Source organism: Musca autumnalis, unplaced genomic scaffold (genome assembly GCF_047663935.1).
Source record: "Musca autumnalis isolate F117 unplaced genomic scaffold, ASM4766393v1 scaffold_1, whole genome shotgun sequence".
Classification (NCBI taxonomy): domain Eukaryota; kingdom Metazoa; phylum Arthropoda; class Insecta; order Diptera; family Muscidae; genus Musca; species Musca autumnalis.
Window position 1 is genome coordinate 43,317,319 of NW_027411644.1, and position 27,777 is coordinate 43,345,095.

The window sequence follows — 27,777 nt, forward strand, 5'->3', positions numbered from 1 at the left end:
GTACCTCAGGAAATTTTCTGTCTATAGAAGACTTCAAGAAGTCTTCTGTCCTCAGAAAGCCTCAAGTGTCCGCTGCCTACATAATATCGCAAGGTTTCTTCTTTCAAGAGGTCTTCTGTCTATAGAAGACCTCAAGCGGTGTTCTGTCTATACTGTTTATATTAGACCTCAAGAAGTCTCAAGAAGATAACGGTACAGCGGCATGTCTAGCCAAATTCGAATCTTTTTATTTTCATTCTTCAATATCATAATTAGCTTGAATATCGTGAAGGGATATCAAGCTGTGTTACGAAAACAATTTAAAAGCAATCCTCTTTTAGCTGTACAAACATTGATAGCACAAACAAAACTTATGTACACAACAAAAACAACAATAAATAAAACGGATATATGGTGCATAACAGAGCTTAAGTAGAAAATCAAGCTAATTAAGCCCTTAATTGCTTATGGTTTTAACCATAAGGTAATAATGATGAAACTGCATACAAAAACACAATGATGCATCATGTGGCTTTAATGGACCCGAGGTAGAAGAAGACAGAAAAAAATACAATACTTCAACAACAACAGTATTGTGTAAAAATTTGAGTAAAAGGGAGCGTAATGAAAAATCTAAATATTAAGGATGTGTACGGACAGTACAGCGTGGATATTTATTTAATAATTTAGGCAATTACATTAAAGTTTGTTTTTAACCGAACACACATTAGACTCCTCAGGTAAAATCCTTTTCTGTGGTATGGATAAGGCGCTTAGCTCCAAAACGGCCTAACCCACATGCCCAAAAAATCAAACTGATCTAACCGGAACTTCTTGAAATAACTACTCAAAAAACTCCATATTGCATTGTAAGCACTAGGTTATAGTACCTGCTTAAATAATGCAATATGGAATTTTTTAGTATTTATTTCGAAAGTTTTCGGTTAGAGGAAGAGGTCGTTTCGGCACTGAGCGCCTCATATAAACTAAATTAGTTCCGTTGGTCAAATGTTGCTTATCATGTTATCTATATATTCTGTGCAGCTTCATTATTTTTCTTTTATCTTCACTTTCTGCAATTGGCTGGGTCTTCTTTCATGGCGTCTTTATAGTCACATGGAAAACAGCATTTCCATTGTTGAGAACATTCATTGAAACGTTATTCGTTTTAATCAGGTTCCACTCTGAACTAACTAATTTGTTTTACCTTCTATGAAAAATACATTTGTTTGTTTTGTTTGTCTCTGTGTGTGTGTGTGTGTGTGTGTGAGCGTGTGCACATAGAGTAAAGTGTGTTCGCACTTAACCTGCCCACAATAACCTTGGACCAAGCTCGGACACATACAAAACGTTATAAGAGTATGTGTGCATATTAATTCACATAATGTTGAAAGTTCAACAGCAAAGAACACAACAACACATTAATGACGATGATGCTGATGATGGCGATGATAAAGAAGAAAAGCAAACGAGTATAACAACAACTGCAGCAGTTAACAATCCACAATATGGCTGTGTGTCTGTGTGTGTGTGAACTAGCGTATCTGATGATGATGATAATGACACACTGTTGTATTGTGAGAGTGACAGTAACACAGGAACACTACCCACAACAGTATTCTCCAACTGACAACAACAAGAACAATTTCATTTGATATAGACTAAGTACCAAAATCACGCACGCACATACACACACAATCTCATGCATACACACACATGTTGTCACATACTGTGTATGTCTATGAGTGTTATAAGGAAGCTAAGGAGAAACGTTAATGCATGAAGCATAGAGAGGATACTCAACAGAGACCATAATGTCAACAGCAGGAATTGCAATGATATTTAGTGACCATAATTTAAGTGAAAACCCATACATGTTAATGTGGTTGGTATACACCGCGGGACTTTACATTGTACATAGATGTGGGATGTGAAGGTAGATGGGATTTGTAGGGATTTAAATGCATAATGTTTTAATGTTTTAAAGTATTTTTTTCCTGGTGAGAACAACACATTTCCGAGAATTTCGCCTAAGAAAAGTTCACTGTAAGTGTTATCGTACCATGTTAAAAACAAACAAGGTGTGATTGTGCCAACTTTAAATGAAATGAGCTTACACCTGAAAAGTTTTTGCGGATTCTAAAACTACAATGTTCCTAGATGAGAAAAATAAATAACAAATAATTAAAAAAATTAAGTATTATGTATAAATGCACTTAAAACTAGAAAATAATTTTTCATGATGGAATCTCTCAAATAAAACGTTTGCCGTTTAATATTGTCACAATCTTTAATTCAAGTGCAAGCGTTTTATTTGAGAGATTCCATCATGTTATTTTTAATTTTTCAGTAATTAAATTTTTTGACCACTGAGAAACTCATAACAAAATTATAGACTATCTGGGCCGAAAATGTAGATAAAATCCTTAAAATACCTGAAATCGGGTGGTACCGCTATATGGAGGCTATACCAAAACCTTGACCTATGTCCAACATTTTTGGTGAGGAAGTTTCTGTACTATTGGAACCCAAACTACCAAATTACAGCCAATTCGGCCAAAAAATTAAGATAAAATCCTTAAAATACTTTAAATCGGGTGGTACCGCTATATGGTGCCTATAAAAAAAATGGACCCATATTGGTTTTTTGTTCCATATTCATGTATTGTCATCCGAATCTGAAAAGTGTGCAAAGTTTTAGTTCAATTGGTCAACTGGAACTGTGTCGAAAATGAGTTAATAGATTTGAACTAAACATACACCAAAGCAAGTTAAATAAAACACTGTAAAAATGGACCCATATTGGTTTTGGTTTCAAATTCATGTATTGTCATCTAAATCTGAAAAGTGTGCAAAGTTTTAGTTCGATTGGTCCACTGCAACTGGTAGAAGATAGAACTACCTTGTATGTCGCTATTAATGCCGCTTATCTGTGCCCCTGGAAGCTTTCTCTTTAAGGGGATACGCTTGTCATATCAAGCGGTGTGTTAACTCCTCCAAATAACGATGTTAGTAGGGACACAATAGACTTTGACGGAGATAACTTTAGATTACTCTCCTGGTGGTTAGCAGGAAATTTAGCACTTATTGTGCAGTCATCTGCAAACCGACATATCTGCTGGTGGAGGTGGGGTATTTGTAATATAGATGATACAAACAAGTAAAAACGGCTTTAAGTTCGGCCGGGCCGAACTTGTTATACCCTCCACCACGAGTGGTATTTAAGTAAAATGGAACAATTAGTTTCCTTTCGTTTATGAAGAAGATTTAATATCAAATTTCAGCAATTTCGGTAAAACAATGTCGTTAACCTTCAAAATACCGAAATTCGGGAGGTACCGTTCTATGGGGGCTATATCAAAACGTCGATCTATACCGACAAATTTCTGGCATAAAGTTTTTAGACTCAAGCAGACTAAATACCAAATTTCCGATATTTCAGTAAGATAATGTGGTTAAAACCTAAAAAATACCGTAAATCAAGAGGTACGCTTCTATGGGAGATATAGGAAAACGTGGACCTATACTGATAATTCATTTCTGGAAAATTTTATAACCTCATTAAAGACTTAATAACAAATTTCAGTCATTTCGGTGGGATATTAACCTCACAGCTTTCACAATTGCGAAAATCGGGAGGTACTGTTCTATGTGAGCCATATCGAAACGTGGACCTATACCGACGAAATTCAGTAGCAAACGGAAAACGGAAAACGTGGACCTATACTGATAATTCATTTCTGGAAAATTTTATAACCTCATTAAAGACTTAATAACAAATTTCAGTCATTTCGGTGGGATATTAACCTCACAGCTTTCACAATTGCGAAAATCGGGAGGTACTGTTCTATGTGAGCCATATCGAAACGTGGACCTATACCGACGAAATTCAGTAGCAAACGGTTTTACTTCCAACGTAGACTAAATACCAAATTTAAGCCATTTCTGTTGTTGTTGTGGCCACAACCCTCAAAACAAGTAAAAAAGTATCAGTCGGCCTTGCCGACAGAGATATAACCTCAGCCTGTGTATGTTGAAATTTTTTTTTCCCAAAATACGTATGTATTTAGAGGGTTTTAAAAATTTTGTGCGTTTGAACCGACAAAAATGTTGATTAGGATTAAAGATCAAAAGTTTTGCTGAGGAGGTACTAAAAGGAATGGATAGACATTGACCATTATGGAAGTGGATCTCCAGCCACAACATATGGTGTCATAGGGGGTCTTTACACTCTTCGGGCTGTGTGCTCAAAAAGTATGGACTTGCCCATAAAAAACTTTTACCATCGTAATTGAGGTAGCCAATACAAGTTGCTTAAACAAAAATCAAAGCGATTCGAGAGATGGCCCTAAACTGAACTTTTCCGAAATTTTGTGTGGGAAGTACCCGAATGAGTGAACCGATTGAGTCCTTATTAGAACCTCATCTAAGTCTGATACATATTTCACGATGGGGAAAGTATGTACCAAATCGGTTACTCCCTTCAAGAGTTATTGTGCGCACAAATTTTCCGAACATTTTCGAACTTTTGTGGGTGAGGTACCGGAAGGAGTGGACCGATATAGTCCATCTTCGAACTTAAACTAAGTTTAGGTAAAATACTACGAAAGCCAAAATTTTAACCGAATTGGTTTATCCGTTCGAAAGTTATCGTGCGCTTCAGCCAGAAAGACAGACGGACGGACATTGCTTAATCGACTCCAAATTGTCTGAAACACATTTCGTCCAAACATACTTAGGGTCAAAAGCCATTATTTCGATGAGGCACATTTTGCCCGTATGAAAGTGTATATACCCTCGTTAGCATAAATGCTGAGGGTATAAAAAACTATAACTTTACATGTTCCAAATTTTAAGTGGGAGACTGAACACCAAATTTCTGTAATTTTGTGTGGATAATGTGGCCAAGACCTTAAAAACCACGGGGGTTATATCAAAACGTGAACCAATAACAACAATTCTCTGTAAAAATATTTCGCAAGACCTGGCGAAGACTAAATACCAAATATCAGCTACATTGGTTGTTTAATGTGGCTAAAACCTTGAAAATACCAAAAATCGGGCGATACCGTTCTATTGGAGCTATATCAAAACGTGGACCTATGTAAATAATTTTTATCAGAAAAGTTTTTTGGTCCATTGGGAATCCTCAATGCAAATTTTCGGCGTATTTGGGCGTGAAAAATATGTAAAATCTTAAAAATTCCGAAAATCGGGAGGTACCGTTATATGGGGTCTATATCAAAACGTGGACCTATGTCCACAATTTTTATCGGAAAAGTTTTTTGTAAAGTGAAAACCCCGCATCTCAAAATTCAACCAATCTGGTTGATAAGTTTAGCTAAAATATTCCAAATACCGAAACATTAAGTACCGTTGCATGGGGATTATCCCAAAACGTGGACCGACCTTCCCAATTTTTTGCGCGACATTGTCAGTGAACTATAAGTATTTATACCAAAATTCATCTGCCAACGTCAACTCCTTTTATATTTGGGCACCGTTTATTTGAACTCGTGACATAGTGCAGCGTTTTTTTGAGGTTATGCGCCATTATCTCGGGACCTATGGACTTGCCCTCGAAAAAAATTACAATGACGTAACTGAGGCCGCACAAACTTCCTGTTACAAAAAATTTCATAACGATTCGTGACTCACGAATCGTGAGGTGTCACTAAACTGCACTTATTTCAATTTTTGTGTGTGAGGTACCTGAAGGAGTGGACCGATAATCCATATTCGAACCTGATGTATGCCTAGAGGTAGTATTACCATATACATACCCTCTTTAGCCTAAAGGCTGAGGGTATAAAAAGGAAATCGGGAGGTACCGTTCTATGGGGGCTATATGAAGACGTGGACCTATACCGACAAATTTCATATGGAAAGTGTTATAACTCAAATGAGGACTAAATACCAAATTTCAGCAATATCGGAGAAATATTGAGGCCACAACCTTCAAAATACCGGAAATCGGGGGGTACTGTTCTATTGGGGTTGTATGGAGGCGTGGACCTATACCGACAAATTTAAAGGGGAAAGTTGAATACCCTTACGAAGACTAAACACCAAATTTCAGCAATTTCAATGGATTATTATGGACATAAACATCAAAATACCGAAAATCGGGTGGTACCGTTCTATGGGGGTTGTATAAAGGCGTGGGCCTGTAACAACAAATTTCTATGGGAAAGTTTTATTACCCAAACGAAAACTAAATTCCAAATTTCAGCCACTTTGGATGAATATTAAGGTCACAAACCTCAAAATACCGAAAATCGGGAGGTACCGTTCTAAGGGGGCTATATGGAGGCGTGGACCTATACCGACAAATTTAAAGGGTAAAGTTGAATACCCCTTACGAAGACTAAACACCAAATTTCAGCCATTTGAATGGATTATTGTAGTCATAAACATCAAAATACCGAAAATCGGTAGGTTCCGGTCTATGGGGGCTATATGAAGGCGTGGGCCCATACCAACAAAATTCTTGGGGAAAAGTTTATACCACCAACGAACACTTAATACCAAATTTCAGACATATCGGTGTGATAATGAAGCTAAAATCTTCAAAATACCGAAAATCGGGTGGTACCGTTCTATGGGGGCTATATCAAAACGTGGACCGATGTAGCCACGCCTCCATTATTTTTAAGTTTTGCCTTTTTAGGGCAAAAGTCTTTATTTCTGAAATTTTTAATTAATTAATTTAATTAATCGATCTATATGGCCTAAGCATGTTGGTTGTTAGCAATCCAACGTTTGACTTCATTAGGAAGATAGAGTTCATGATGTCGGAAATCAGCAGAGAATGTGCGGATCCTTTTGAGTGGTCGTCGCTGATTTCAGCCAATCGCAGTCCTTGTGGTTATATTTGAAAAGCATAGATTGTGCTATGAGCTTTCCCGAAAGCGTGTAGATTTGGAGCAAGTTAGAAATTCTCTTTCAGGAATTAAATTCCATTCCTAAAAAGCATTTCTTACTTCCAATATATGTGGGTTCTAATACCCTAGCTACAGGTGAAAGAAGGGAGATCGGGCTGTACGATTCTCCATTGGTAGCGGATTTGTTGTGTTTTAGAATGGAAATTATGTAAGCCAACTTCCAAATGTCCGGAATTACTAATTGGCGAATTTATAGTTCTGGAACATTGCCAAGTAGCTGAAACCTCTTGCTTCCAATTTCTTTAACAATACCATAGATATGAGTGTGCCGTTGGACTTGATAATAATTCTCCGAACTGCACAAAATGTGGAGGAGATGGGCTGTAAATCCTGCTTAATTCACTGTCATTTCCAGAAGGCCTGTCGCCTTGACCTGTTTTGCAGTGTGGGATGCTCACTAAATAGGTGGCAGAACTATGTGGCACACTTTTTGTTTGAGAACTAGATTCTCTCTTTCTGCGGACAGTTGTTTGCTTCATCCGTCAGCTAGGTCGTTGGTAATTCCCTAGATAGATAATTTGATCTTATTAGACGAATTCTGCCCGCAGGAATGTAGAGCTTTACTGCCTTGAGGATCATGTCTGTTTGCATTATTATAATTCGCGAATGTGCGGAGGTCGGGTTCAATTGGTTTCATGTATCCTGTGAGCAATAAGAATACAGAGTGGATCAGAAATCGGCAAAGACAATTCTGTTCTTTAAGAATATAAGAAAGTCCGGAGAACGTGAACATTCTGTTGTAGGTCTGGTGGAAGCCTCTTCACTGATGGAGGATGATTTCCCACGGATGCAGGATTTATCCATCTATATTGTAATAGGAACACCGTTACTGTCGGCTGGAATTTACTCGTTGCTGATCTCTGACTTTAGGAAAGGGGTCGAAAATGGGGGAAACAGACTATAACTGGATTTCCGTGGGATTATGAATGCGAGGCCACCTACATGATCCCTTACTCTATCTCTCCTGATTATGTCATAATTCCCAAAAAGAAAAGAGGCAACATTTTTGGTCTACATTGTCGTTTGTATAAAGGACATAGGCTGTATGCAACAATTGAGAGGTGCATGAGGAAGAGCGAAGTCAAAAAAAAAATTAACTAAATAGTGAAACATCAAACACAGCAAACTTTTGACAGTTTTGTGGCTCGACTTTGGAGTATATGGGTGCTGCCATCTCGGTGACAATAGGATTGTTGATGTCAGTCCTGAGGTAATCGGGTGTATGCTGTTGGTTTGATGGTTGTTGGGTTGTTGGTGTCGGTTCGATTACAGTCGGTTTGCTGATATCAACTCCGATCGGATCGGTATTCGGACGTGTAGTCGGCTCTGGTTCTGGAGTATTCGGATCTTCCTTTCGATTAGTGGGAATAGTTTATGAACTTTTGAACTTTTGTTGAGTATGGGGAAGATTCCTTAAGGTGGGATGGATATTACTGCGGGTCGAAGGAGATGTAATACTTTTATAGAACGATCACTTTACAACCAACTCAAGATTAAATAAGTAAAAATGAATCAGTTGGCTTTTCCGACAGAGATGTAGCCTCAGCCTATGTGGACAAAATATTACGAACGCCATACCTTAGACCGAATCGGTTGATCAGTTCGAGAGTTATCGTACGCGCAAGCCACTGCACTTGGTGCCATAGGTTTTATACGGCTTTCGGGCCATTTTCACAGGAAGTTTGGACTTGCCCCTGAAAAAATGTAAACCGTCGTAACGGGCAGCGAAGGAGGAGAGAGGTCTTAAGCTGCACTTTTCCGAAATTTTGTGTGGGATATACCCGAAGGAGTGGACATGCATACACCATTTTCGAACCTGATCTATATCTCATAAAAATATTACAATATGCAAAGTATGGACCAGGTCAGTTGCTGCCTACGAGAGTTGTCATACGCCCAATTTTAGCGAAAAGTTTTGAACTTCTGTGGGGGAGGTATCTGAAGGCTTATCGGTTCTAGCGTTATCGTGCGCTCCAGCCACTAAGCATGGTGCCATATGCGTTTTTTACAGCTTTCGGTCCTTTTTTATCAGGAAGTAGGGACTTGCCTCAGAAAAAAAAACTTGTACTGTCGTATATGCCCCCAATACGAACACAAGTTTTTTCAATAAAAATCAAATGGATTGGAGAGGAGGTCTTAAACTGCACTTTTTCAACATTGAAATGAATGAATGGTACCCGAAGGAGTGGAACGATTGAGCCCATAATGGAACCTTACCTATGTCTGGTAGAGATTTCAGGGTGCGAAAAGTATTCGCCAAATCGCAATCTTGAGGGTAGACTTATCGTGCGCTTACTTTTATCGAACATTTTCGAACTTTTGTGGGGGGAGGAACCTGAAGGAGTGGACAGATATGGCCCATCTCTGAACTTAAACTAAGTTTTTTTTGACCAAATCGGTTTATCCGTTGGGGAGTGCGCTCCAGCTAGCCAGACAGATGGACGGCCATCACGGTGCTCTTGAAGCAACTTTAAATGAAATGTGCTTACACCCGGTAAGTTTTTGCTTATTCTGAAACTACAATGTTCATAGATGAGAAAAATCAAAAAAAAAAAAACAAAACAAAATCGCCGGAGCGCTTTTTAAATAAATCGCGATTCAAGTTGAAATTGTAGGGTATACAAATTTCAAGTCAAAATCGGGAGGCTCGATTTTCACCGTAGACATAGGGTCTAGTGGACTTTTTTGCTCAGTTCAATCCCAGGAATCAGAAACGCAAAGGGCCCATTAAGGTTTTCAAATCGCCCCGGCCTAATATACATGTATGTATTTTACAGTTGATGCTTAGACAAAAAAATATATACAAAATATTTTTGAATGTCATTGAACTCTAATCGCACCTAAATTAATATTCATTCTGGAAGTAATAAAAAATATAATTTATTCATGTTATTATCCATTGCTTTGACGCTAAGAATAAATTATTTTTATGTAAATGAGCAACAGTCATGTAAAACAAAAAGATGCGCCTCAGGGTACATAATTAGAGCAAATTTTCAACACCACAATATTTGTTTTAATTTGTCAGTAAGTACATTTCGATGAAATGTGTACTTCTTTTCATTACTTTTTTCTATTATGTATATTAAGGATTTTAATTATTTGGTTTCCATGTAAAAACGAAAAATGATATTATTTGATACTTTTTAGATGCTACAAAACGTCTCTTGTCCAGAAACAAAAGAAAATATATTCATTAAAATACCGCATAATATTCTAGCAATACCACGGCGATGAAATCAAAAAAAGATTTTCTACTCTAAAATAAAATGCTAGAAAACGTTCATTCATAATTTGCATTACAGCTAAGCGTCATAATTACAAACTCATTAAAAAGTTCTATACAATGCCATTTTTTTCTTGTTTATTTCTGTAAATTGTTTCTTCTGTTTGTTTGTTTTTTGTTAATAACCCAAAGTTGGTTATTTTTACGACTGGTTGTGTGTGTGTGTGTTGCGTATAGAAAACCGTCGAAACAATATCTTCCAAGTATTACAGTGTAAAACAATTTAATTCAACAAACAACCCAGCCACCACCCCTCTATTTAAATGTTTCTGATGAAATAAAACAAATGAATTCTAAGTAACAATTTTTTCACTCCTAAATGGACACTTGACCTATCTTTTTCCAAATGTAACAAAATACTTTGCTAACGAAAACAGCAACATAAAATAGGCACGAAATTAAAATAAATGGTAAAGATCAAATTACAAATTTAAATTTTAATTGTAACATTATTATTTTTATAGACATTTTATTACGCATCATGTTGATATTTATTGGACAGCCTTGATGTTTATGGAATATATAAAGAATAAAATAAATATAAAACAAGCAAAAAATTTTCAGTCGGTTTTGCATACACAAATATACCCTCAGACTGTGTGAATTTAAACTTTCACCTATGGACAGATCGAATACCGGCCATGACCATCCCAACCAAAAAATGTGTGGAAATGATGTAGCTTCGTTAAAAATTTCCGAAGGTTTCTCTCTGGCCAATTTTCGAAGACTAAATTTGGACAAAATATGTATTACTAGATCCAAAGTTCGGACCTAATCGTTTAATCTGGTCATGAAATATCCCGTAAACATTTTTTAATTTTGTGTGGTATACGGTTCCAAAGTTGTGGTTGTAGTAAATGTCCACTAGAAAATTTATTTAAAAAATTCATGTTTATTGCTGTGGATGCCCTCCAGAAAATATTTTTAAAAAATCCATGTTTATTGCTGTGGATCAACTCAAGAAAATTTCACTAAAAATCCACGTTTATTGCTGTGGATGAACTCAAGAAAATTTCTTTAAAAAATTCCACGTTTATTGCTATGGATGTCCTCTAAAAATTTTTTTTAAAAAATCCACGTTTATTGTTAAGGATGTCTTCATAAAAATTGCTTTAAAAATCCACGCTTATTGTTAAGGATGTCTTCATAAAAATTGCTTTAAAAATCCACGCTTATTGCTGTGGAAGCCTTCAAGAATTTTTTTTATTCACGTTTATTGCTGTACATGTCATCAATAAAATTTCTTAAAAATTCCACGTTTATTGCTGTGTATGTCAGAATTCTTTAAAAAGTCCACGTTTACTGATGTGGATGTTCTCAAGAAAATTTCTTTAAAAAGTCCACGTTTACTGATGTGGATGTTCTCAAAAAATTTCTTTAAAAAATCCACGTTTATTTATTTAGATGTTTTTTAGAAAATTTTTTTAAAAAATCCGCTTTTATTTCTATGGATGTTCTCAAGAAAATTTCTTTGAAAAATCAACGTTTATTGTTGTTGATGTCCTCAAGAAAATTCCTATGAAAAATCCACGTTTGTTATTGTTGATGTCCTCAAGAAAATGTCTTTAAAAAAAATTTACGTTTATTGCTATGGATGTCCTCTAGAAAATTTCTTTAAAAAAATCTACGCTGATTGCTGCGGATGTCTTCTTGAAAATTTCTTTAAAAAAAATCTACGTTTATTGCTACGGATGTCTTCTTGAAAATTTGTTGCAGTGGATAACCTCTACAAAATGTAATTAAAAAATGCACGTTTATTGCAGTGGATATCCTCTACAAAATGTCTTTAAAATCCACGTTTATTGCTGTGGATGTCCTCAAAACACTTTCCTTAAAAACCACACGTTTATTGCTGTGTATTTCAGAAAATGTCCTTAAAAAATATGTTGCTGTGGATGTCCTTTTGAAAATTTCTTTAAAAAATCTACGTTAATTGACATGGATGCTTTCTAGAAAATTTCTTTACAAATCCACGTTTATTGTTGTGGATGCTCTCTAGAAAATTTCTTCCAAAAAACCACGTTTATTGACGTAGATGCTCTCTAGAAAATTTCTTTAAAAAATCATCGTTTATTCATGTGGGTGTCCTGTAGAATTTTTTTTTTTTTTAAATCCACGTTTTTTGTTGTGGATGTCCTGTAGAACTTTTTTTAATCAACGTTTTTTGTTGTGGATGTCCTTTAGAAACATTTTTAAAAAAATCCACGTTTTTTGTTGTGGATGTCCTTTAGAAAATTTTTTAAAAAATCCACGTTTACTGATGCGGATGTCCTCCAGAAAATTTCTTTAAAAAATCCACGTATATTGCGGTGGATGTCCTTTGAAAATTTCTTTAAAACATTCACATTTATCGATGTGGATGTCTTTTAGAAATTTTCCTTAAAAAATTATTGCTGTAGATGTACTCAAAGAAAAGTATTTAAACCAGTGAGGAAAGGATCAAAGTCGGGCGGGGCCGACTATATGATACCCTACAACACTGTGAATATGTAAAATATAAATCGGAGCTATATCCAGATCTTAACCGATTTTGATATAATTTGGCACATTTATTTCCAGACCGAATTCAGTCACACATTCCAAATATCATTGAAATCGGACTTATATATCGTGTTTGGAGCAGAATTAAAACGAAATCGGCCGAAAATATATATGGGTGCTATATCCAAATCGGAACCGATTTCGATATAATTTGGCACACTTATTTCTAGACCGAATTCAGTCAAACATTTCAAATTTCATCAAAATCGGACGTATATAGCGTGTTTGGTGCAGCAAATACGTGAAATCGAGCGAACATATACATATATCAAGCTTTTTGTAGAAAATTAACTTATGTTGAAACTGAGGTATGGGGTATTGTAACTCGCGATCAGTTTTACTATACCATAACTTTTGACCGCATTTCGGCTAAATAAACTGTTTTAGCCCGATTCACCGAGGGGTTTCTTAAAATAATAATTTGAGCGGAAGCTGTGGTCGTACTAATGTAAAAAATGGGGAAAAAATCGTTGAAATAAACGAGTTTTATTATGTTATTTTCCAATTAGTGGTTTTACAACACAATGTAGAGCTTAATGCTCAAAGGAGAAGTTAAAGAGCACACTTAAGAGTTAAAGTTTATAATGTATGATTTTTTAATATATCCACTGTATCTACCTCAAACGGATGCTGACATTTTGAAACCTGAAAAATGGGGTTTTTTGAATTTTTGCTCTAATCGGGACGCGCAGCTGGATTTCCCTAAAAGCTTATTATTGGATTGTAGTACTAGCGATTTCGCATTTTTTAATGTATAACATGAGGGTGTAGCCCTCACAGGATCACAGTAATATGCGCCTAAACACGAAATTTTTGGTGCGTAAATTTTTCTCAAAAACCTATTTTTTTGGTTTAAAATTTACAAACGTCATTCGATTTCCGTGGAAACCCGCGTAAATTTAGTTTTTTTACGTTCTGAATCTAACAAGCCACGACGCCTAAAAATCCACCCACTAGATCGGCGGATATGATACCCCTCAAATTTCGAAAATTTGCAAAAAATTATTTTGAAAATATCGCATATTAAAACGCATTTTAGATGTGTCAGTTCTACTTAAATAAATAGATCGATACGCGTGTTTAAACTGCGCGAAAACTGATATTTAAAAACTCTCGTAAATCCAGAGATATTATATGATTTTTTCTAAAAATTTAGTGCGATGCTACATCCACGGTTCTTGATGGATCGCATTGAAACGGCATAGAAGGACGTATTTTTTAATGGTGATTATTGAAATCGGATGCGCATAAACTGTAAATGAACTTCGCGGAAATTATGACCATTTTACTGTATTATGCACCCTTAAATGCAGCAGATGCTACATCGTGGCCGCCAAATAGAATTTGACAAACTGTACATCAAATAAAAGGGACTGATTCGCTGTGTTGGAAAATCGGATGCGCATCATGTCATTTTTATAATTACGCGGTTTATATGTGTCTCAAATGTTGTAATATTCAATATAACATTATTTTAACGTTATGCCACAATTGGAATTCCTTGTGATTTAATATAAGGTTTTAATAATATTATCCAATAGGAAAACTATAAACGAAAAATTTGTTACAACGGAATATCATCATTTTTGCGTGAAATTTTGACGAAAATGCCGAAGAACTCAAACATTTTTTCTTCAACCTTTCCTATAAAACCATAAAAAAATAAAATTAGAATAACATGATTTTTATTTTTTGCGTCATATTTTCTTTGTATTTTTGCAAATAACATGAATACTATAGCTCCAAACTTCACGACTTAGGTTTCATTTTATTCCTCACAATGTCTGGATGCTGCTGTAATTTTTATACCCTCCACCATAGTATGGAGGGTATATTAAGTTTGTTTTTCCGTTTGTAACGCATTGAAATACTCATTTGCGACCCTATAAACTATATATTCTTGATCAGGGTAAAATTCTGAGTCGATCTGTGCACGTCCGTCCGTCCGTCTGTGGTAATCACTCTAGCATCCACAAAAATGGAGATAGGACGCTGAAATTTTGGGAAAATGGGTCTTTTGTTTGCAGGCAGGTCAAGTTCGATGATGGGCTATATCGGTCCACGTTTTGGTATAGCCCCCATATAACGGTACCCCCCGATTTACGGTATTTTGACGTTTTTAGCTACATTTTCAGACCGATTGAGCTATAATTTGACATTTAGGGTTCTTAAGTGTCAATAAACTTATATAACAAAAGCTGTGGACATAGGTCCACGTTTTGGTATAGCCCCCATATAACGGTACCCCCCGATTTAAGGTATTTTGACGTTTTTAGCTACATTTTCAGACCGATTTAGCTATAATTTGACATTTAGGGTTCTTAAGTGTCAATAAACTTATAAAACAAAAGTTGTGGACATAGGTCCACGTTTTGGTATAGCCCCCACATAACGGTATCCCCCGATTTACGGTATTTTGACGTTTTTAGCTACATTTTCATACCGATTGAGCTATAATTTGACATTCAGGGTTCTTAATTGTCAATAAACTTATATAACAAAACTTGTGGATATAGGTCCACGTTTTGGTATAGCCCCCATATAACGGTACCCCCCGATTTAAGGTATTTTGACGTTTTTAGCTAAATTTTCAGACCGATTTAGCTATAATTTGACATCTAGGGTTCTTAAGTGTCAATAAAGTTATATAACAAAAGCTGTGGACATAGGTCCACGTTTTGGTATAGCCCCCATATAACGGTACCCCCCGATTTAAGGTATTTTGACGTTTTTAGCTACATTTTCAGACCGATTAAGCTATAATTTGACATTTAGGGTTCTTAAGTGTCAATAAACTTATATAACGAAAGCTGTGGACATAGGTCCACGTTTTCGTAAAGCCCCCATATAACGGTACCCCCCGATTTACGGTATTTTGACGTTTTTAGCTACATTTTCAGACCGATTTAGCTATAATTTGACGTTTAGGGTTCTTAAGTGTCAATAAACTTATAAAACAAAAGTTGCGGACATAGGTCCACGTTTTGGTATAGCCCCCATATAACGGTACCCCCCGATTCACGGTATTTTGACGTTTTTAGCTACATTTTCAGACCGATTTAGCTATAATTTGACATTTAGGGTTCTTAAGTGTCAATAAACTTATATAATAAAAGTTGTGGACATAGGTCCACGTTTTGGTATAGTCCCCCTATAACGGTACCCCCCGCTTTTACGGTATTTTGACGTTTTTAACTATATTTTCAGACCGATTTAGCTATAATTTGACATTTAGGGTTCTTAAGTGTCAATAAACTTATATAACAAACATTGTGGATATAAGTCCACGTTTTGGTATAGCTCCCATATAACGGTACCTCCCGATTTACGGCATTTTGACGTTTTTAGCTACATTTTCAGACCGATTCAATAAACTTATATAACAAAACTAGTGGCGTAGGTCAATGTTTTGGAATAGCCCCCATATAACGTTATTGCCCGATTTCAAGTATTTTGACGTTTTAAGTCACATTTCTTGACCGAATTAGCTATAATTTGATATTTAGGGTTCTTAGTGACCAAAAAACTTATATTCGAAAAAATTATGAACATAGGTCCATGTTTTGGCATAGTCCCATATAACGGTACCTCCCGATTTTCAGTAATTTGATGATTTTAGCTACAATATTAAACCGAACAAGCAGTAATTTGACATTTGAAGTTCTTAGTGGTCACAACACCTCTTCATCAAAAATTGTCAACATAGGTCCATGTTGGGATATATCTCCCATATAACGGTACCTCCCAATTTTCAGTAATTTTGCAATTTTAGCTACAATTTTTAACCGAACTAACTGTAATTTGACATTTGAAGGTTGTAGTGGTCACCACACATCTTCATCAAAAATTGTCAACATAGCCCCAATATAACGATACTTCCTGATTTTCTTCATTTTTACTTCAAATGTTTAACCAACGTAGGTCCATGTTTTGGTATGGCCCCAAAACAAACCTCCCGATTTTCCGTACCTTAGCTTTATTTTTTTGGACGAACTTTCTGTAATGTGGAATTTAAAAGCCAACAAAAATTCTGCAACAAAAATTGTTCATTTAAGTTCATATTTTCGTATAGCCCACATACCTCCGAACTAGCTGTTAATGACTATTGAAGTTCCCACGTTATGTACCGATTTTCGGTATTTTGAGGATTCTAGCTGCAATTTTTAACCGAATTAGGAGTTATTTGACATTAAAGGCTCCCATCAAAAACTGTCAACATAGGTCCATGTTTTTTTTTATTATAACCCCTATATAATGGTACCTCCCAATTTCTAGCCCACCAAAAATTGTCAACATACATAGTTAGATATAGGCACCATAAAAAAGGGCCTCCCGAATGAAGCATTGTATGTACATTATCTGACATTTTAACGTACTTACTTAAAGTTGGGGACAAGAATGAAAACTAATTATTCCATTTTAGTTCAGAATATTTTATGGTGGAGGGTATGAACTTAATGCTTTTTTACTTGTTTTATATATTTTTGTAAGTATAAGCGGTATTGTTTCAAAAATATGTTTGTAAATACGTGAAATTATTTAACAAATTTAATTCTTCGCGAATCCATTGAACATTTTCGAATTTATTTGCATCATCGCAAAGGATGCGAATTCAGTTAATGATAATAGGATATAACAGCTTACTATATTAAGCCGCGATTTTTTTAGAATTTTTTCTAATTAGCATAATTTAAACGGTCATATCTTTTGCGCGCAACGATCAAAGTTGGTAACGAAAACAGATTTGGAATGACGATTTTTTTCTTAATCTATGTACCAAAAATCATAGATGTAGTATCAAAATTTTTTGTTGATTTTTTTGAAATGGAAAAGACGATTTTAGACATTTTACCTGATATTCCTTTCTCATTCTAATGCTTCATACTGTTTTTTTTTTTTTTGTATATAAATCATTTTTGTATATAAATAATTTTTGGAACATATAATACCTCCGAACTTTTTAATAAACTAATTGATAAGCAATAGCTACATGAGAAAACACAACGACTCACGCAGTCGTTTCTATCAGTTTCTGAATAATATGCAATTTTAGAAAAAATGAAATAAGTCATAATGAAATTTGTTCGCAAAGTTTTATATAAAATAAATCCCCAGAATTATGAAATACATCCCCAAAAATTAAAATATAGTTGTTGTTTGGTGTATAAAAATTTTGGGACTTATTTCATTTTCAGTTTGGAGACTTACTTTATTGGGGACTTATTTCGTAACGCCACTTCAACATATCGAAAATCGGGAAGTACGGTTATATGGGGGCTATATGTATACATGGACCTATACCGACAAATTTCAGGTAGAAAACTTTACAGCTAAGACAAAATACCACATTTCACAAAATTCGGCGGGATATTGAGGACACGACCTCCAAAATACGGAAACACAAAATACCAAATTATCACAAAATATCCTAAAGTGACGCGTTATATATATATGGGGAGTTATATTAGGGCTATACCAAAACGTGGAGCTATATAAACAAACTTTAGTAGTAATGTTTTTTAGCCTCTGGAGACACAAAATACCAAATAACAACCAATTCGGTGGTCAAATGGGACAAATATCTTAACAATTCTTTAACACTACGGTAAATAACCAAAAAATAATACGTAGATCAATAACCGGGTACATTTGTACCCATTTAAAAATAACGCTATAACTCGTTGACAAAATGAGATATTTATGTGGGGTTTTTTGCAGATTGGTCTGTAAGGATGCCAGCTATAATTTTAAATCCAAAATTTATGCATATGTGAAGAAAATTTCTAGTAAAAGCACTTGAAATGGTATTTCTTCAAAAAATCGCCTATTATTTGGTTTATATCTTTGGAGTGGGCATTAATTTTTATATGAAACTTAAATTGAAAATAAACTAAGGTGTTTTCCCATCTTTCTACAATTTTATGTGCCCCTACGCACTGTAGGACCTTTGCGGTGGACCAAAAATGTCAGCAACCGCCACTGTTTTACAATTTTGGTTGAATAAGATATCCGACGTAGAGGTCCCAAATATATGTTTGAAGGGCTAAAGGAAGTCGATGATGATAGTGAAATTGACTGTTAAAGTGATATTGATGAAGATAGTGGCACAGTGGCACAGCTAAAGACGGCTCTTTATGGAGAAAAGTCCCTCAACATTTAGTCAAATTCGATTTAGAGGACGCTAATGTCCGATAAAAAAACTGAAATTATGTCAAAAGCAAGTACATTCAAATGTTTCCTAAGCTTAGAAAGGGCCCTTATTATTTGTACGCAACGTAAATAAAAACGTCAATGATACAAACGTATACAACAAACATGAACAGAAATGAAGAAAATGATGAACGTATGTAGAATTCTTGTTGTGAATATCTAATTTTAAATCATTCGATATAAGAGTACAGAATAATAAGCTGCTTTTACTACTCTCCTATCAAAACCAATATTTGTAGGTGCTATTGGAGAGTAGAGAGTTATAACTGTTGTTTTGAGAAGTTTACTATAATTCAAAACAGTAGCGATTGCTAAATTTTGACAGAATATTAGGGGATCCAAAATTTGGACCAAATTGGTTGCCCCATTCAAGTGATATCGTCTTAGCATTTTAGTGACATTTTTAAATATTGGGGAGAAGTACCGGAAGTTGTGGACCGGTATTGCCCCATGAAACTAAGTTTGGATATAATATGACGAAGACCAAATGTTGGACCAAATCGGTTGAACAGTTCGAGAGTTATCGTGATCTCCGACCGCCACATATGGTGACGTAGGCGGCTTTTACACCTTCCGGTTTGTTTTCCCAAGAAATATGGAGGTAGCGAATACAAATCGCTTCAACAAAAATCAAAGTGATTTGAGAGCAGGTCTTAAAGTGAACTTATCAAACATTTTGTGTGAGAGGTACCAGAAGGAGCAGACAAATATACTATATATTCGAACCTGATCTATATCTGGTAGATATATTAGAATGTGCAAAGTATAGATTACATCGGTCACTCCCTTCAAGAGTTATCGTGCGTACAATTTTTCCGAACATTATTGAACTTTTGTGGGGGAGGACAAAATATTACGAATGCCAAATTTTGGACCGAATCGGCAGACCCGTTCGAGGGTTATCTTGAGCTCCAACCACTACACACGGTGTCAAAGGGGCTTTTTGCAACTTTCAATCTATTTTCTCAGGAAGTATGGATTTGCCGCTGATGAAACTTGAACCGTCGTATAGGGGGCAGCAAGTACAAGTTGTTACAACAAAAACCAAAGCGATTCGAGAGCTGCTCCTAAACTGAACTTCTCCGAAATTTTGTGTGGGAGGTACCCGAAGGAGTGGAGCGATTGAGTCCATATTGGAACCTCATCTAAGTCTGGTAGAAATTTCACGATGTGCAAAGATTGGATCAAATCGGTTCCTCCCTTCAAGAGTTATCGTGCGCACAAGTTTTGCGACAATTTTTGAACATTTGTGGGGGAGGTACCTGAAGGAGTGGACCTATATGGCCCATCTTCGAACTTAAATCGAATCTGGACAAAATATTTCGATACCCAAAATTTGAACCGAATCGATTGATCCGTTCGAGAGTTATCGTGCGCACCAGCCAGCCAGACAGACGGACAGACAGACAGACAAACGGACGGACATTGCTAGATCTACTCAAAATTGTCTGAAACGGATATCGTACAAACATACTTGGGGTCTAAAACCATTATTTCGATGAGGCACATTTTTGGTCGTATCAAAGTGTAAATACCCTCTTTAGCCTAAAGGCTGAGGGTATAATTATAGTTGGCATCTTTACAGACCAATCTGCAGAAAACCCCGCATGAATATCTCATTTTTCAACGCGTTATAGCGTTATTTTTAAATGGGTACAAATGTACTCGGTTATTGATCTATGTACTAAAAAATGTAGGGGGGGGGGGGGGGGTATAACATATCTATAAATCGGAGTTATATATAGTTTCTAAACGTGATCCTGAGTAAAAATACCTCCTCTTCATTTACTCCAAGTGTCATGTAAATATCTCTATTATTAAAGATTTGACAGCAATTTTATTTTCAAAAAGGTACATTTGTACCCGGTTATTGACCGTAGGGTTAAAAAATCCATTTTTATTGATGTGGATGTCCTCTAAAAATATCTTTAAAAAATAAATGTTAATTGCTAGGATGTCCTCAAGAAAATTTTTTTAGAAAATCAACGTTAATTGCTAGGATGTCCTCAAGAAAATTTCTTTAAAAAATCCACGTTTATTGCTGTCGATGCCCTCTAGAAAATGTCTTTAAAAATCCACGTTTATTGCTGTGGATGTCCTCTAGAAAATTTCTTTAAAAATCCACTTTTATTGATGTTGATATCCTCCAGAAGATTTCTTAAAAAAAAAAAATCTTTAAAAAAGTATTAGTCGGCTTTGCCGACAGATATATACCCTCAGCCTTTGTATATTGAAACAATTTTTTCTCAAAAAAAACTTATGTATTTAGGGGTTTTTAAAAATTTTGGGCGTTTGCACCGACAAAAATTTTGATTAGGATTAAAGATCAAAATTTGCGGAGGAAATACTAGAAGGAATGGGCCGACATTGACCATTATGGGAGTGGATCTCCAGCCACTACATATGGTGCCTACGGGGTTTTTTACACCCTTCGGGCTGTTTGCTCAAGAAGTATGGACTTGCCCTGAAAAAACTTTTAGCATCGTAAGTGAGGCAGCGAATTCAAGTTGCTTCAACAAAAATCAAAATGTTTCTATATCAGGTCTTAAAGTGAACTTATCCGAAATTTTGTGTGGAAGGTACCGGAAGGAGTATACAAATATAGTCCATATTTGAACCTGATCTATATCTGGTAGATATATTAGGATGTGTAAAGTATGGACCAATTCGGCCACTCCCTTCAAAAGTTACTGTACGAACAATTTTTCCGAACATTTTTGAACTTTTATGAAGGAGTGGAAAGATATAGCTTATCTCCGAACTTAAACTAAGTTTGCACAAAATATTACGAAGGCCACATTTTGGACCGAAACGGCAGATCCGTTTGAGTGTTATGTTACGCTCCAACCACCTCACGAGGTGCCATAGGGGTTTTTTGCAACTTTCATGCAATTTTCTCAGGAAGTATGGACTTGCCCCTAATAAAACTTGTACCGTCGTATGGGGGGCAGTGAATACAAGTTGCTAAAACAAAAATCAAAGCGATTCGAGAGATGGCCCTAAACTAAACATTTTCGAAATTTTGTGTGGGAGGTACCCGAAGTAGTGGACCGATTAAGTCCATATTGAAAGTCTGGTACACATTTCAGGACGTGCAACGTATGGACCAAATCGGTTACTCCCTTCAAGAGTTATCGTGCGCACAAATTTTCCAAACATTTTCGAACTTTTGAGTGGGAGGTACCGGAAGGAGTAGACCGATTTAGCCCATCTTCGAAATTAAACTAAGTTTGGGCAAAATATTACGAAGGTCAAAATTTTAACCGAATTGGTTCATCCGTTCGAGGGTTATCGTGCGCTCCAGCCAGCCAGACAAACAGACAGACAGATGGACGGACATTGCTCAATCGACTCCAAACTGTCTGAAACACATTTCGTCCAAATATACTTGGGGTCTAAAACCATTATTTCGATGAGGCACATTTTGCCCGTATGAAAGTGTATATACCTTCGTTAGCATAAATGCTGAGTGTATAAAGATGCACGCTTATTGGTGCCGATATCGTATAGAAAAATTCTTTAAACAAATTCACGTTTATTGATGCGGATGTCTTCCAGAAAATTTCTTTAAAAAATCTACTTTTATTAATTTTTGTAATCCTCGTTTATTGTTGTGGAAGTCCTTTAGAAGGCTTCTTTAAAAATGCACCTTTATTAATGTGGATGTCCTCTAGAAAACTTCTTTAAACAAATCCACGTTTAATGATGTGGATGTCGTCTAGGAAGTTTCTTTAAAAGGGCCATGTTTTTTAATGTGGATGTCCTCAAGAAAATTACTTTGAAAAATCTACCTTTATTGATGTGGGTGCTCTCTAGAAAATTTCTTTAAAAAATCCACGTTTTTTGTTGTGTATGTCCTCTAGCAAAATTCTTTGAAAACCCCACGTTTATTGATGCGGATGTCCTCTAGAAAATTTCTTAAAAAAATGCACTTTTATTGGTGTGGATGTCCTCCACAAAATTTCTTTAAAACATCAAATTTTTCTGATATGGATTTCTTTTAAAAATCCACGTTTATTGCTGTAGATATCTTCGAGAAAATTTCTTTTAAAAATCCACGATTATTGCTGTGGATGTCCTCGAGAACATTTCTTTAAAAAATCCACGTTTATTGCTGTCGATGTCCTCAATAAATTTTCTTTAAAAATCAACGTTTATTGCTATGGATGTCCCCTAGAAAATTTCCTTGAAAATCCACCTTTATTGTTGTGGATGTCCTCTAGCAAAATTCTTTAAAAAAAACCCCACGTTTATTGATGTGGATGTCACTTAGAAAATTTCTTTAAAAATGCAATTTTATTGGTATGGATGCCCTCCAGAAAATTTCTTTAAAACGTCAAATTTTTCTGATATGGATGTCCTCTAGAATTTTTATTTAAAAAAAATCCATGTTTATTGATGTGCATGCCCCCTAGAAAATTCAAATATAAATTTAACTCAGTTAGTTTATTTATGTATTTCTTTCTTTTTTCAAACAAAATATATAAATGTACATAGGTTGAGTAGTACGTACTTAAAAGAATACGATAAGAATAAATAAATTTAGGTATAATTTTAATAGTATTAATTTAAATTAAAAGAAAACTAACTTAAAATTCTGGAATCACCTAATGTTAACAAAATTTGTTTTTCTTTATTTGTTATTAACTTTAATATTAATTGAATCTAATTGAATTTTTCGTATACGCATTTTGCTTAACTAAATTTATTAAAACAGACAGAGATAATAAATATATAAATCCAATTGCTTCAATTATTCTTAGCTAAGAAGATAAACATAAATACACACATACATACACGGGTATGTATGAATAAAAGTTAAACGAAGAGTATATATATTTACTAACTACATAGAAATCTTATTGATGTATTTACACACACATTCATACATAATACACGGGCATTGAAACTGATTTGTTTGTTTGGTTGTGTGGCTGGTTGTTAGGTTGGTTGGAATCCTTTCGATTCAAAAGAAATATTCAACAGAACAAAAAATAAAATGCTAAGCTGCAATTGAATGCATCACAACTTCCTTTCAATTTAAAAATTACAACGGCACAGGAGTTAAGGCTTGTTGAATCCGCCAATCCGAACACCAGCACCAGCTCCGCCATCACCATCACGACCAACATCCACAATCTTCACAAACATCCGTTGCCCCAACAACCACACCAAGGTATTTTACCACCCGTATTGGAACTAACCGACAGCTTCCGCCTAGTCGAGCGCATACTAAAACTTGCTGATGATTCACGTGATGAGGCTAAACTGTTTGAATTACGATCCGAACATGAGGCCACCGTCTCATGATTGCTATCCTGATGCGAATGACGACTGTGATGCGGGTTGGTGTTGCTAACGATTGATGAACTATGCTGGTGGTGATGATGATTATGATGGCCGTGATGATGGCCGCCATTAGTGCCTCCGCTTACCCCACTACTACGCTGATTCGTATGTGAAACGGTACCCTCTGAATGACGTCTAGAACATTTCGAACGCACCACATTTGCAGCGGCGCATGCAATTTCAGCGGCACTCGCCTTTATGGTATCTTGACTATTTTTTCGCAGTTGTTGATGGTGTATTGTTGCCACCGCATTTGGATAACTATTGCTGTGCGAATGCTGATGATGATGTGGCGATCCATTACCATGCGTAGAACTCGAACGACTATGCTGATGTTGCAAAGGGCTCGTTGGTGTTATCGAAATTGTGGGCGGTTGGGTACTGAAGGGTGAACCCTCATGTTTACGAGAGGAATGTGGCGAATTTGGTGTACTGTGGCTGGTTTGTTTGAAATTTCTTAATGCTGGATTTGGCATAACAGTGGGCAAATCAGAACAGCTACCTGACGTTGATGTCGTCGATGAATTCTGTGTATGTATGGTGCGTACGGTTGTTGGTGTGGACTTTTCACCTGGTGTGCTGGGGCTATCAACAGTAGCAGCAGCACTGTCAGCACAAACAATAGACACTCGTCGCGCTTTGCGTTTTGTTGCTTCTGCTATCTGGAAAAATATTATTAAAATATATATTTAATAAATATTTAAAGCAAAACAGGTTTAAATATTTGCTAAAAGGACAAGCTGAGTAACAAACGTGTATATTTAGCGGAGTAATAGTTATTCTGTAGACAGAAGGCCACTTGAGGTCTTCATAAAACCAACAAACTATTGAGGTCTATAGAAGGTTCTATAGAATGACGATAATTTGAGGTATTTTATAGACAACAGTCCTCTCGAGGTTTTCCATAGACAAATGACCTCCAGGTTTCTTCCGTAAGCAGGTGCCAAATCCAGGTATTGTATAGATTGAGGTTGAGAAGACCCCTTTAGGGCTTTCATAGAGAGAACACTTTTTGAGTTCTTCTATATACAGAAGACCTCTCGAGTTCTTCTATAGAGACAAAACATCTCTTGAGGTCTTATACAAGAAGAGGACCATTTCAATAGACAGGCGGCTTCTCAAGGACTTTCATAGACATGTGATGCCTTCAGGACTTCTACAAATCTCTTGAGAAAGTCAAAAGACAGAAGACTTTTGGAGGGCTTCATTCGACCAATTGAGATTTTCTATATACAGGCCACAATAAGTCTTCCGTAGACAGATTACCACTTCAGGTTTTGTATAGACTTTTTGAGGGTTTCTACAGACAGAAGGCCTCATGAGGTCTTCCAAGGACTTAAGAATTCTCATACAACAAAAAGGATTCTTCTAGAGGTTTCAGAAAAATGGGTGAACAATTCATGTCTTCCATAGACAGAAGAACAATTGAGGTCCACTTCAGGTCTTCTATAGGCATAATACCTCTTTAGGCCTTCATTAAACAGAAGACCTCATTAGGTATTCTAGGAACATAAGACCACTTTAAGACTTCTGTAGACTGGAGACCACTTAACATTGTTCCACAACATCCCATACGGGACAAGGGAGACTTCTCTTATATCAATGAGTGCACCCCGATTCATATTAGCTCAATGATATGGGACCTACTTTTTATCGCCGAGTCCGAACGGCGTGTCTAAAGACACCACTTGTAGAGAAGTTTTTACAAGGCTGAAATACTCAGGAAATGTCGCCAACATTACTGAGGGGTATTTGCCACCGTTGAAAAATATTTGATGTTGCCTGGCCGGGGAATCGAACCACCGACCTTCTGCGTGCAAGGCGGGCGTGCATACCATTGCACCACGGTGGCACCCCTGGAGACCACTTAAGGCCATCAATAGGCTGAAGATCGCTTTAGATCTTCTACATACAGAAAACTGCTTGAAGTCTTCTATAGACAGAGAATTTATCAAGGACTTCCATGGTCAGTTCAGGTCTTCTACTTATAGAATACCCCATGAAATCTTCTCTTATGTAGCCATAAGACCTCAGGAGATGTTATTGTGTGTACGTCTTCTGTGCATAAAAGATCTTAAGAAGTCTTCTTTTCATAGAAGATCTTAAGAGGTCTTCTCTGTATAGAAGACCTCAAGAGACAGACGACTTCAAAATTTCTTCTCTGTATAGAAGACCTCAAAATTTCTTCTCTGCCTAGAAGACCTCAAGGGGTCTTCTCGGTATAGAACACCTCATGAGTCTTCTCTGTGTAGAAGAACTCAGTAGGTCTTCTCTGTATAGGGGACCTGAATAAGTCTTCTCTGTATAGAAGACCTCAAGAGGTATTCTCTGTATAGACGACTTCAAGATTTCTTCTCTGTGTGGAAGACCTCAGTAGGTCTTCTCCGTATGGAAGACCTCAGCAGGTCTTCTCTGTATAGAGAGGTATTCTGTGTGTAGAAGACCTCAAGAGGTCTTCTGTGTATAGAAGACCATAAGAGCTCTTTTGTGTATAGAAGACCTCAATAGGTCTTTTGTGTATAAAATACCTTAAGAGGTGTTCTGTCTTTTCTTGTTAGAAGACCTCGAGGGGTATTCTGAGTATAGAAGACCTCAAGAGGTCTTCTGTGCATAAAGGACTTCAAGATGTCTGCATAGAAGAGCTCTGCTCAGTATGGAAGACCCCAAGTGGTCTTCTCTATATAAAATACCTCAAAAAGTCTTCTCTGTTTAGAAGACCTCAAAAGGTCTTCTTTGTATAGGGGACCTCAAGAAGTCTTCTCTGTATAGAAGATCTCAAGAGTTCCTCTCTGTATAGAAGACCTCAAGAGATCTTCTCTGTATAGAAGACCTCAATAGGCGTTATGTTTATAGAAGACCTCAAAAAGTCTTCTCTCTATAGAAGTCCTTAAGAAGTATTCTCTGTATAGAAGACCTCAAGAAGTCTTCTCTGTATAGAAGACCTAAGAAGGTCTTCGTTTACAGAAGACCTCTAGAGGTCTGTATAGACGAGCTCTTCTCTGTATAGAAGGCCTAAGAGGTCTTCAAGAGGTCTTCTCTCTATGGAAGACTTCAAGAGGTCTTCCCTGTATAGAAGACATCAATAGGTCTTCTTTATGTAGAAGACCTCAATAAGTCTTCTCCGTATAGAAGACCTAAAGACGTCTTCTCTGTATAGAAGACCTCAAGAGATCTTCTCTGTATAGAAGACCTCAAAAAGTCTTCTCTGTATAGAAGACCTCAAGGGTTCCTCTCTGTATAGAAGACCTCAAGGGTTCCTCTCTGTATAGAAGACCTCAGGAGGTCTTGCGCGTATAGAAGACCTCAAGAGGTCTTCTGTACATAAAGGACTTCAAGAAATGTGTATAGAAGAGCTCTTCTCTGTATAGAAGACCACACTAGGTCTTCTCTGTATAGAAGACCTCACTAGGTCTTCTCTGTATAGAAGACCGCACTAGGTCTTCTCTGTATAGAATACCTCAAGACCTC

General features: G+C 36.3%; 1 protein-coding gene across 10 annotated transcripts in view; it reads right to left on the minus strand.

Moving 5' to 3' along the window:
• Positions 1–23,391: 23,391 nt before the first annotated feature.
• The window catches only part of LOC141397482 (uncharacterized), a 163,681-nt gene continuing 159,295 nt past the window's right edge, over positions 23,392–27,777 (minus strand). For all 10 annotated transcript variants that reach the window (XM_073973807.1, XM_073973848.1, XM_073973818.1 and 7 more), the window contains one exon: positions 23,392–24,971. In XM_073973807.1, coding sequence (XP_073829908.1) covers positions 24,102–24,971 — 870 coding nt within the window. In that variant the 3' untranslated portion in view covers positions 23,392–24,101. The remainder of the gene's footprint in view (positions 24,972–27,777) is intronic.